At 46.2% G+C, this 13,358-nt stretch overlaps 1 protein-coding gene across 1 annotated transcript; it reads left to right on the top strand.

Moving 5' to 3' along the window:
• The first annotated feature begins 681 nt into the window (after positions 1-681).
• On the top strand, positions 682-13,083 carry LOC126484798 (trypsin alpha-3-like). The gene is made up of 2 exons (XM_050108394.1): positions 682-1,047; positions 12,667-13,083. The coding sequence occupies exons 1-2, from the start codon at positions 682-684 to the stop codon at positions 13,081-13,083; spliced, it is 783 nt and encodes a 260-aa protein (XP_049964351.1).
• Positions 13,084-13,358: the final 275 nt, after the last annotated feature.

Genomic DNA, 13,358 nt, shown 5'->3' with positions numbered 1-13,358 from the left:
GGACGCGGGATTGAACCGTCGTCCTCCCGAATGTCCTTGGGAAGAACACCGCCACTTTCTTTCTCCGTACTTCCTAAGTCCGAGCATGTGCTTCGTCTCTAAGGAACTCATTGTTGACGGGACATTGATCTCGTCCCCCATTTCGGAAATTCCGAATGAATGTTATCCATTTCTTCTGCCTGGTTTCATTGCAATTCTTCCAATGGCCTATTAAACTATGTCTTCCAATTCGATTGCCATTTCTTCATCAATCATGTCGTCAGAAACTCCTCGCCATCACAGAGGCCTTCAATGAGGTCTTTGACCTATATCTCCTCTGCACTTAAGAGGAGAATTGTCGATTTACTATTAATGTTGATTACCTGGTTTTTAATTTCATTTAATTAAGTTAATATCAAAGGTCTATTATTGACACGCGGTCATTACCATCTGATAATGATTTTTCTGTCTATCTAAGTTGTGACGACTGACATCTGAGTAGTTTTCATATCGAGTACGATAACATCATGAAGTATTGTCGTGCAGTGATCATACAGAATTATCTAAGGGAAGGCGCGTGACTACTCTTAATGTAGAACACCTATTTATGGAAGAGATTTTTATCAGCGTTAATGAGTCCGTCCCGCCGTGAAATATAAGAAGAGCAATACAGGAGTGTACGTAGCACGCTTGTGGTCCACCATGCTCCGTACGCTCGTTGTAACTGTGTGCCTGTTAGCTCAGGGCTTGGCGTTGCCCACCAGGGCTCGGCCCGTGTTCTTTGGCCGGGGTCGGGTCATCGGAGGCAGTGATGTCAGCATCTCTGACTACCCTTACCAGGCGTCGCTGCTGCAAGATGGCTCCCATTTCTGCGGCGCTTCCATCATTAGCGGGACCTGGACTCTCACTGCCGCCCACTGCGTCTTGGGTACGTCCGCGAGCAGACTGGGCATGCGCGTAGGCACGACGACGCGTGACAGCGGCGGCAGTGTTCACAGCGCGTCCTCTGTTACATGGCACGAGAGTTACAATTTCTACACGAATGACTACGACATCGCAGTAGTGCAGGTGGGTCTCTTCTGTTGCGTTTATTCTCTTGCTGTTGCTAACGACACGAATATGTTGGTGGAAAGGGTTTATACACTACAGGCCATTGAAATTGCTACACTACAAAGAGGACGTGCTGCAGACGCGAAATTTAACCGACAGGAAGAAGATGCTGTAATATGCAAATGATTAGCTATTCAGAGCATTCACACAAGGTTGGCGCCGGTGGCGACACCTACAACGTGCTGACTTGATGAAAGTTTTGCAACCGATTTATCATACTCAGACATCAGCTGAACGGCGTTGCCTGATGAAACGTTGTTGCGATGCCTCGTGGGAGGAGGTGCCATCAAGTTTCCGACTTTGATAAGGGTCGGATTGTATCCTATCGCGACATTGCTGCTCCCGTTGGTCGAGATCCAATGACTGTTAGCAGAATATGGAATCGGTGGGTTCAGGAGGGTAATACGGAACGCCGTGCTGGATCTCAACGGCCTCGTATCACTAGCAGTCGAGATGACAGGCATCTTATCCGCATGGCTGTAACGGATCGTGCAGCTACATCTCGATCCCTGAGTCATCAGATGGCGACGTTTGCAAGACAACAACCACCTGCATGAACAGTTCGACGTCGTTTGCAGCAGCATAGACTATCAGCTTAGAGACCATGGCTGCGGTTACCCTAGACGCTGCATCACAGACAGTACACGTTCCCGTCACCTCTTGTTCGCAATGGCGGCACTTTGAACAGTGGACGTTACATTTCAGATGTGTTACGATCCGTGGCTCTACCCTTCATTCGATCCCTACATTTCAGCAGGATAATGCAGACCGTATGTTGCAGGTCCTTTCTGGATACAGAAAATGTTCGACTGCTGCCCTGGCCAGCACATTCTCCAGATATCTCACCAATTGAAAACGTCTGGTCAATGGTGACCGAGCAACTGGCTCGTCACAATTCGCCAGTTATTACTCTTGATGAACTGTGGTATCGTGTTGAAGCTGCATGGGCAGCTGTACCTGTACACGCCATTCAAGCTCTGTTTGAATCAATGCCCAGGCGTATCAAAGCCGTTATTACGGCCACAGGTGGTTGTTCTGGATACTGATTTCTCAGGATCTATGCATCCAAACTGCATGAAACTGTAATCACATGTCAGTTCGTGTATAATATATTTGTCCAATGAATACCCCTGTATCATCTGCATTTCTTCTTGGTGTAGCAATTTTAATGGCCAGTAGTGTACATCCAGGCCATGACACAAAAAAACGACGCACCATGAGGGAATTATCTGAATGCGGTGGAAATCGGTAAATATGATGCACCTGCGCAGGAAAACAAATGATTACAATTTCAGAAAAATTCGAGGGAAAGAGCTGCACCAGTTGAGCAAATTAATAACATGTTGGTCCATCTCTGAGCCTTATGCAGACAGTTATTCGGTTTGGAACTGACTGAATGACAGTTTTTGGGTGCCCTCCTGAGAGATATCGTGCCACAATCTGTCAAACTGATTTCAGAGATCGTCAAACACCCCGAGATGTTTGAAAAGCCCTACCGATAACTTTGCAAACGTTCTAATTTGGGGAGAGATTCGGCTACCTTGCTGGTCAATATGGGGTTCAGCAAGCACGAAGGTAAGCAGTAGAAACTCTCGTCTTATGTAGGCGGGCATAATTTTACTGAAATCCAAGCGCAGAGTATGTTACCATGAAGGGTAGAAAGGTGGGGCGTACAATTTTGTCGACATACCGCTGCACTGCAAGGGAGCTACAGATGACAACCAAAGGAGTTCTCCTATGGAAAGGTCATCCGAGACCATGACTCCTGATGGTCGGGTATATAGTGGCGACAGCCAGGTTGGTGTCCCGTTGCTACCTGGGATATCTCCATAAGTCTGCGGCCTGGAATGTCGTTGATTGGAGTGGAAATGTCTTGAGCTCCTGTCTGTCATCTAGCATGCGGTCCGACAACCAGGAGTGACGGTCTGCGGTGTCACTTCTTTTCGCTGTTGAAGCCCTTTGGTTTTCATCTGCAACCCCCTTCAGCACAACGGTACGTCGACGATATTCTGGACCCTGTTTTGCTGCTCTACCTGGTAAGCCACACTATGCTTGCTTTCTTCAAAATAATGCCCGCTCATACGCGGCGAGAGTTTCTACTGCCTGTCTTCGCGGTTGCCAAACCCTGCTTTGGCCATAAAGGTCGGCGAATCTCTTCCCAGTTGAGAATTTTTGGAACTCTGTGAGCAGGCCCTCCAAACAGCTCGCGATTTTCACGATCTAGCGCACCAATTGGATAGACTTGGGCACGACAGCCCTAAGGACATCAAACAAATATAAATCAATCACAAACTGAATAACCGCTCGCATAAGGGCCGTAGGAAACCAATGCATTATGGTGAAACTCTTTCTCTTGAATAAATCATGCAATTTTTCTGAAATTGTACGCATTTTTTTGTCTGTACATGTTGATCACATCTATAGATTTCGGGCATATTCGGATAACTCCATCGTGTGCATCTTTCGTTGTGTTAGAGTGTGTTAACTACACTGACGAGCAAAGATATTATGACTACCGCTCGGCGAGAGATTGACTGCAGCATGGTGGCCTTACGGGTATGTCACACGTTACGGAGAGTATAAAAGTGGAACAGACATGATTGGGGAATCATTATAGCAACAATATAGGCCGCAAGTAGGGAAATCCCTTCATAGAAATTACTTTGGCAAGGGGCAGGTTGTTGTGGCCAGCTGCTTGGAAAAGCGTATCCTGCTAGCAGTGAAAGTTATTGACTGTTTGTGCTACTGTCTTGAGTATCTATGAAAAATGATTGAAGGACGATGAACCCACGAGTAGGAGAAATGCACGGGGCATCCGTGCCTCATCACGGTAAATGGACGTTGGAGGCTTGTAGCTCCAGTGCAGTATAAGCCGCGATCTGTAGCATATCTGACGACAGAATTTAATGATGGTGCAGGTACAATGTTTCGCGGCACACCGTTAAGCGCACATTCAATATGAGAGCTTGGAGCTGACGACGCCTATATGTTCTTGTATTGATTCATTGACAAGATGAGTTACGATTGCAGAGGGACGAGGATTATCGAAACTGGACCATGGATGAATGTAAATGTATCTTCTGGTCAGACGAATCACGTTTCTTGTCATGTATGGATTCACCATCCCACTGACGAACAGATGCTTGAAACCTGCATCGCACAGTGTCTGCGGCTGTGGGTTGGTGGGGTCAATATATGCTTGTGGGTATTCTCCTGTGACAACAGTCGAAGATTACCTGACAGCTGTTGACTATATAAGTGTTACTGCAGACTTCCGGGATCCCTTCATGTTTGTTGTCATCCCGAACAGCGAAGGAATCACTCAGCAAAATATCAGACCATGTCACAAAACAAGGAAATGAGCGTATGGCATCTTTGGTCAGAAGGCCCCTATTCGGTGACGTTCGGCTGCCAAGTGCAAATCTGATTTCATTCGACGCCACATTGGGCGAACTGTGCGCCGGTGATGAGGAGGAAGTGAAGATGAGGACTACACAACACTCAGTCCCCGGCCGGGAACGGAACCCGGGCACACTTGCATGGGAGGTGGGCACGTTAGCACCCAGCTAAGTAGGCGGACAGTCAATGTCACAATGCTCCAGGGGTTTGAGGAGCGTGACACTTAACTCACATTGATGACTTAGTGAACAAGTGCTCTTCAGCTGAACCCGAAGGAACACATCTGATACACTACTTAGCACTATCCCTACGCCCACAAATCTCCAGAGGGTTTTATGTGACTGTGCATGGCCATCAGATAGCACTTATCTCCGGAATCGCATCAGATGTTATTGAACCCATGGCTCGTAGAATCGCCGTATTGTTGTACTGTGCGTTAAAGGTGGACTAACACGCTATTAAGCAGCTTGTCCTAAAGTATTTAAGCTTGTTAGTATAAATGAGAGAACACAAAAAATTGAAAACTTAACAGGGCTCCGTAGCCTAGGTCACTGACGCACACCTGTGGGGCGGCTTTCGACTCCGAGGTAAGCCAGTTAGAATTTTGGTGGCGGACGAAATTTCGACTGCTAATAATGTGGCCAGTAGCGGGGAAGGAGTGGTGGTGGCGAAAAGATTCTCCTCGCCGTTCCTAACGCCAACGTCTGGATAAAATTCAAAGCGTCTCATGAAGTGATGGTATGTGTCACTGTTGATGGTGATCCTTCCGTCGGATGGGGACGTTACATTCGGCGGCCCTCTTGGTGTTTTTCGGCTATGTGCCGGCACTGGGATTCACCCTCCCCATTTATTTCGTTGATGATGACGTAAACCTAACACTACTCTATATAAACACTCATCACGGTCACCCGTAAGACAGGCATACATACTGGACACTTCATAACAGGTCAGAGGAGAGCAACGGCAAGCCACCTCCACTAAGACCTTTCCATGAGTGAACTGCTGAGTTTGCTTCCCCTACATTCATCCCTTGAGTACGTGACACTACATACATACAAAATGAGAACTCACTGATAAATTTATTACATATCTGGTGTGGTTATAACATCATAAAATCATTCAATCAGTGTACCATGTCACTATAATGAAAGGTCTTGATGGAAGGAAGAGGAGACAGGAGTAGGTACAGTAACCCCAAAAGGGCAGGGATCGCCCGCTCTCGGTAAACATAGGCCCCGTAACCGTGGCGGGAATAAGCCAATGCCCAGCCCACTGGTTGGCTGCTGCCTTGTTCGGTGAGGAATCATGGACTTGAGGCTGATGGGCAACCGCTTGTTCTAACAGAACGTCGTGGCTGGGCGCTGATAGAACGTTGGTTGGCCCTTGGCCATACAAATCTATGGCAGGGCATGGCATTCAGACCTACTGACCACTCAGCTGAAGAAGTGGACACCATTATAGCGGAGGCCATTTCGAAGACCGGCTGTGCCAACATACCCAGTCTGGCCTGATGACCATTTTTTATTTACGACATGGCAGATCTTGGGGATGGGGTCTGGCATCACGTGCAGGGCTTCCCATGGGCCACATCGTATCGAAGCTTCGATTATCTCACCAGCAATAGTTGCCGCTGGCGTGGCGTAAGTGCTGAGCAAGCGGCTGTCGGGGAACGCCTGGATTACGGCATCGGTCTCGTGCTTGTTCTCGCTCGTCTACAGTGTGTATGATGAACTGAGCTGCGAATAGTAGAGTCTCGTCTAGGCGGAGCATACGCTGTGCTGATGAGAAGCTTCAATTCTTAAGCATACTTGCTGAAGGCTTACTTAGCTTCATGGGAGAGCCTCTCTGTAATAAAAAATGCACTGGAGGGCTTTAGTTGGACTGCAGTAATATTTATTTCTTGTAAGGCATACTTCGCAAACTATGTTATGTAAATAAAGAACAATGAAAAGACACAAGACATTATAACAAATGTGCAAAAGATAAATATATAGTAGTAAGCCGGCCGAAGTGGCCGTACGGTTAAAGCGCTGCAGTCTGGAACCGCAAGACCGCTACGGTCGCAGGTTCGAATCCTGCCTCGGGCATGGATGTTTGTGATGTCCTTAGGTTAGTTAGGTTTAACTAGTTCTAAGTTCTAGGGGACTAATGACCTCAGCAGTTGAGTCCCATAGTGCTCAGAGCCGTTTGAACCCATATAGTAGTAAACAACTGATAATTATAACGAAAATAACACAAAATTCTTAACTGGATATTAAAATGCTAATATCGTCAATGATATCTGGTACCACCATCAGAAAATCATTCTGATATCTCTCATGTATGATCATCTTATGTGAGGGACAGTCTGTCTTTCAGCATTACAACCAAAATTTCTGGGAACTGTCAGTTCCACTCATGAAACGGTAGAACACTTGCACATAAAAAATAGAAGTCTCCAGTTCAAGTCTCGGTCATGCAGACAGTTTTAATATGCCATGAAGTTTTACATCTTCCGTAGTTGGGCTTTTCTAGTTGACCGTGTCTCACGTAGCAGTCGTGAACTGACTGGTGTAGTTGACTAACACGGCATTTTTCGATCTTCGGTTGGACTGTTTAGAGTCCAACACTTGTTGGGTTGAAATTAATGGTTGCCAGGTTTTCACTAATTCCCTTATTTATTGGTATCTGTGGATTCTGAAGAACCGTGTACTCTGAAACAAGTGCAGTAGATATCCGCGTGGCAGAATGTGGGATATGGCTTACAAATGGTAGACGGAGGGCTCTCTGTAGCTCTAATTGTGCCCTATATTTGATGCACCGTGTTGTTCACAGTCCGCCGTGTTGTTCACAGTCCGCCGTGACCCTGCAGAATTTCCGCAAAGTCCCCATACCTTTTGTAGATCGCTGTTTCTGCTCTGTTGTAGTTTGCAGCTTTCAGGCGTTCAGCGAAGCATGGTCTTGTATCCAGTTTCAGATTGAAATTTTTCCCTGGTTTTTAAATTGTCATTTATAGCCAAAGACGTATAATTTAAGTCCGTGAACTCTGCGGTCAAAGTATTACCTGGAGAATAGCTAAAACGGAGCACTAATAACCCACATTTGTTTTGGTTGTTCAAAGCCCCGCGGAGAACATTTCATTATAGTTACGTGAAGTATATCTTCAAATTCTGGTTCTGTAGTCATATAACCCGACAAAATTAAGATGAGTTTTTAGTTTGAGATACTCGGTGCCAAAGCAGCTATTCTCATGGGCTACCGAATGTTCACTAAAGAATACGTAAGGGTTGCATAGAAATCATGTATCATAAGGCACCGAAAGACACCAGAAAAATAATCACCAGTTTATAGAAATCCTTTTTTTAACAATGTTGTTGCTGTGGTTTTCAGTCCGAAGATTGGGTGAAACTACTCTCCAAGTTAGTCTATCCTATGCAAGTCTTTTCAAATCTGTATAAATGCTCAAACCTAAATGTATTACATCCTGCTTACTATTATCAAATGTTAAAGTCTCTTTATAATTTCTACTGCGTGCCCCCTCCCCACATCTGTCTCCATTCGTACACTGAATCCTTCTAGATGTGTCCTGTTGACATACACGTTTTTCCACACATTTCTCTCGTCACGGATTTTTCATTTGATAGAATTACCAATTTCTGTTGCCCATAAACCATCCTCAGATCTGATTGTATGGATGACAAGGTATTATCTTCTTACGTAGCACATAAATCGTGCTGATTAGCTGGTCTCTTTTCACTGGTACAACAATATATGAGGATGGTAAACCGAAATCGGTCGTTTCCAAAAATGCAGCGAATCTGTGTGGACGGTAAAATCTGTTCTAAATGAAATTATTTCATTTCGTTACTTTACTCAATTTATTCAGTAAAGTATTACGAGAGATAAGTAGTGACTCACTTGGGAATGCTAGAATTTCTACTACTATATGACTCACAGTCGACAGCATGTAGCAGACATTACTCTCGATGCTACTCAGAGCAGGAATACCGTGGCTCCAGTACACCCCTTAAAGAAAATTCCTACGCGGGATCTTAGACGAACCGTTGTTCAAGTAAAGAAGTTCCACATTGCGAAGTTCTAGATGTTGATGCTATGTTACAGCAAGAAACGTTTCATACGGAGTACTATTAACTTACTCAGTGCGTGTGGCAGCAAAATTTAAGCACATTGATGAACGCCACTTTCATTACCGGCCCTGATATTTACGAGAGATGTTCCTAAAGTACAAAAATTTAAGGGGAACTTACAACGACCACGAAATCGATCGTACCTACATCCACGTTTACATTTATACTCAGCAAACCACTGTGAAGTGCATCACAGTACTTTCCAGAGTGTCAGTTACTAGCGCACTGGGGCTTCTGGAAATTTCGTTCACGTATGGAGAGTGGGAAGACTGATTGCTTAAAATAAGAGGCTATCTGGACTTATCTTGCCTTCGTGATCCTTAATGGGAGGCAGTAGTACAGTACTAGATTCCTCATATAGATCTTTGTAAGGGATAGTTGGACACTACCTTCAAGTATCTTCCAGTTCATTTTTTCAGCATCACCGCAACGCTCACCCATGGATCGGACTTACCAGTGACCACTCGAGCTGCTTTTCTTTGTATACATTTATTATTGCGTGTTAGTTCTGTTGTACTTGTTCTACAGCCTTGACCAAGATTTTAAGATAGCATGAGTACTGAAGGTGACATTATGCGAAATAAGCAGCGACGATTGAAAATGTGTGCCAGACCTAGACTTGAACCTAGGACTTACTGTTTACTAGGCAACTCTGTTAAACACTGCGCCACCGGATACGCTGTTATATGTAAAACATTCTCGGTATTCTTGCCGCGTCAGTTCTTTATAAAATCTCGAACTTTCGACGATTACCTCCATCGTCATCGTCAGGAGCTGACTGCCTTTTTTATAGCCCGTGGACGGCTTCTGATTGGTCGGCTTGTGATTGGTCGGCGATTGCGTACTGCTGTCGCAGACGATGTCACTGTGTTCGCCGGTGGCGCCACCGCTTCCGTTGGAACGTAAACCTTGGAAGGAACGTCTCTTATTCTCTCTTCATCAAGCGCTTGTTTCCATGCACAGCTCCGATGGTATTCGCTATCGCGGTTAAAGTTCTTTTGGCTCATTCTTATTTCAACAGCCTCCTTAATAACAGAATACCAGTACGTGGAGGCATGGGACGGAATTTTTGTTTCATCAAACAATATTTTGTGTTTGTTCGTGAGGTTGTGCTCCGCAATTGCCGATTTCTCCAGTTCTCTATTTTTAATATGGCGTTGGTTTTCTGCACAGCGGTCGGAAACGGTACGAATCGTCTGACCTATATAATTGCTTCCACACTCACAGGCGATATTATAAACTCCAGGGACCCTGAGGCCGAGATTGTCCTTAACAGGGTGCGTCATCTCCTTAATTTTCTGAGGAGGACGAAAAATCGGCCTTATACCTCGTCTACTCAGGAATCTTCCTATTTTGCTGGAAATCGCGCCACAAAAAGGAAGAACCGCAATCGGTGTTTCATCCTGTGGGTGTGCAGCATTTACAAGTTTCCTTTTTTTGGAGAATGCTGCCTTTATATCGCGTGCACCATAGCCAGTCTTTCGGAACACGTACTTCAGATGGTTAATCTCAAGCCTAAAGTGGTCGTCGTCAGAAACAGTTCTTGCTCTATATACCAACGTGTTCAAAACGACTCTCTTCTGAGCAGGATGATGGAAACTCTGTGCACTCAGGTATAAATCCATGTGCGTCGGCTTACGGTATACAGAGTGGCCAAGACGCCCGTCCGCCTGTCATTGTACTAAAACGTTTAAGAAAGGCCGTCTCCCTTCCTTCTCCATCTCGACACTGAACTGGATGTTCGAATGTATGCTGTTCATGTGTTCTATGAATTGTTCCAGAGCTTCTGCGCCGTGTGGACAAATCATCGTCAACATAACGATAAAATAAGGATGGATGGAGGGGAGCCGAATTTAATGCACGTTCCTCAAAATTCTCCATTAAAAAAGTTAGCCAGTGAAGGAGACAACGGAGAGCCCATCGCCATACCGTCCATCATTTCATAAAATTTGTTACCATACAAGAAGTAGGTGGTCGTCATCACGTGCCGGAACACTGTTAAACACAAAAGAGTTTAAATGGCTCTGAGCTCTAAGGGACTTAACATCTGAGGTCGTCAGTCCCCTAGAGCTTAGAAATACTTAAACCTAACAAACTTTAGAACCTCACACCCATCCACGCCAGAGGCAGGATTCGAACCTGTGACCGTTGTAGTCGCAGGGTTCCGGACTGAAGCGCCTAGAACCGCTCGGCCACAGCGGACGGCTGTTAATCACACTCCTGGGCGCTACCTTCTTCCCACCTAGCACCACGACTTACCCGCAGTCCCTGTCCATGTCGCCCATGCTCGATAATTTTAGAATCCCACTGGAGGTCGAACGTAAATGTGCGGCCGCTCTGACGGTTTTGGATTCATAGCCCATCGAGGTGTGACAATTAGACAAATGAGTGATGTATGTTCTTTTGGGGAAGTCACTCATATCCACTACTGGCCATTAAAATTGCTACACCAAGAAGAAATGCATATGATAAAAGGGTATTCATTGGACAAATATATTATACTAGAGCTGACATGTGATTAAATTTTTACGCAATTTGGGTGCATAGATCCTGAGAAATCAATACCCAGAACAATCAGCTCTGGCCGAAATAACGGTCTTGATACGCCTGGGCATTGAGTCAAACAGAGCTGGGATGGAGTGTACTGGTATAGCTGCCCATGCAGCTTCAATACGATACCACAGTTCATCAAGAGTAGTCACTGGCGTATTGTGACGAGCCAGTTGCTCGGCCACCATTGACCAGACGTTTTCAATTGGTGAGAAATGTGGAGAATGTGCTGGCCAGGGCAGCAGTCGAAGATTTTCTGTATCCAGAAAGGCCCGTATAGGACCTGCAACATGCGGACGTGCATTATCCTGAGGAAATGTAGGGTTTCGCAGGGATCGAACGAAGGGTAGAGCCACGGGTCGTAACACATCTGAAATTTAACGTCCACTGTTCAAAGTGCCGTCAATGCGAACAAGAGGTGACTGAGGTGTGTAAGCAATGGCACCCCGTACCATCACGCCGGGTGATGCTCCAGTATGGCGATAACGAATACACGCTTCCAATGTGCGTTCACCGCGATTGCGCCAAACACGGATGCGAACATCGAGATGCTATAAACAGAACCTGGATTCACCCGAAAAAAATGACGTTTAGCCATTCGTGCACCGAGGTTCGTCGTTGAGTACACCATCGTAGGCGCTCCTGTCTGTGATGCAACGTCGAGGGTAACCACAGCCATGGTCTCCGAGCTGATAGTCCATGCTGCTGCAAACGTCGTCGAACTGTTCGTGCAGACGGTTGTTGTCTTGCAAACGTCCCCATCTGTTGACTCAGGGATAGAGACGTGGCTGCACGATCCGTTACAGCCATGCGAATAAGATGCCTGTTATCTCGACTGCTAGTGATACGAGGCCGTTGGGATCCAGCACGGCGTTCCGTATTACCCTCCTGATCCCACCTATTTCATATTCTGCTAACAGTCATTGGAACTCGACGAACGCGAGCAGCAATTCCACGATACGATAAACCGCAATCGCGATAGGCTACAATCCGACCTTTATCAAAGTCGGAAATGTGATGGTACGCATTTCTCCTCCATACACAAGGCATCACAACAACGTTTCACCAGGCAACGACGGTCAACTGCTGTTTGTGTATGAGAAATCGGTTGGAAACTTTCCTCATGTCAGCACGTTGTAGTTGTCGCCACCGGAGCCAACCTCGTGTGAATGCTCTGAAAAGCTAATCATTTGCATATCACAGCATCTTCTTCCTGTCGGTTAAATTTCGCGTCTGTAGCACATCACCTTCATAGTGTAGCAATTTTAATGGCCAGTAGTGTAATTCTAGGATGGGTGGTACGCTTGTTTTGCCTCCATATTAGATGGATGTATTCTCCTAGTTCGTTACCAAGGAACTGTACTTTGCCGATCTATTTTACCGACAATTATGTCAATGTCATGGTTCCATTTAATATCCTTACAACGTGCTACACCCAGGAATTTGTATGACTGAGAGAGTGAATTCGATAGTGAGATGAATATTTCGTATCCGGTTTCAGACCTCTGACTCCTTCCCCCTGGGAGCTAACGTGCAGGTTGTGAGTCTGGCCGCCGCGAATTACGACCCACCTGGCGGCCTCGCTGCCACGCTGACCGGCTGGGGCTCGGTGCAGTTCAACGGCGGCGTGGTGGACACCCTCCAGAAGGTGGACCTCAGCGTCGTGGACCGGCAGGCGTGCCAGAGCTACATGGACTCGACGCCGTTGCCGCCTCTCGAGGTGACGCAGCGCATGGTGTGCGCCGGCGTGGCGGGGCGGGCAGCGTGCCAGGGCGACTCTGGGGGTCCGCTGGTGAGCGCCGGGACGCAGGTCGGCGTCGTCTCGTTCGGCATGTACGCCGCCTGCGAGAGCTCCGGCACAGTGTTCGCCAACGTCGGCAACCTGCGGACCTGGATTACTAGCAAGACCAACGTTTAGCTGCCTAATAACAAATACTCAAACACGTTCACAACTCGGCTGTGTTACTCACTCTGTTTTCGAAATCATAGGATTCGTTCTTCTGATGCTGCTAAGTGATGCCTTGAACGATCGAGAAAGAACATGCTTCAGCTTAAAGAAATCAGAAAACAAAAATGAAAGCGTCTGTTGCTTCTGAAAGAAACACTTGTCAACACAAAACACAACGAATCTATAAAAAATGTATATATGATAAAGAGCTTCATTAATTTCTTCCTTTATGTGCTTATAGTGTC

The sequence above is a fragment of the Schistocerca serialis genome, chromosome 6 (assembly GCF_023864345.2).
Source record: "Schistocerca serialis cubense isolate TAMUIC-IGC-003099 chromosome 6, iqSchSeri2.2, whole genome shotgun sequence".
Taxonomy (NCBI): Eukaryota; Metazoa; Arthropoda; class Insecta; order Orthoptera; family Acrididae; genus Schistocerca; species Schistocerca serialis.
This window is presented reverse-complemented; position numbering and strand designations above follow the sequence as displayed.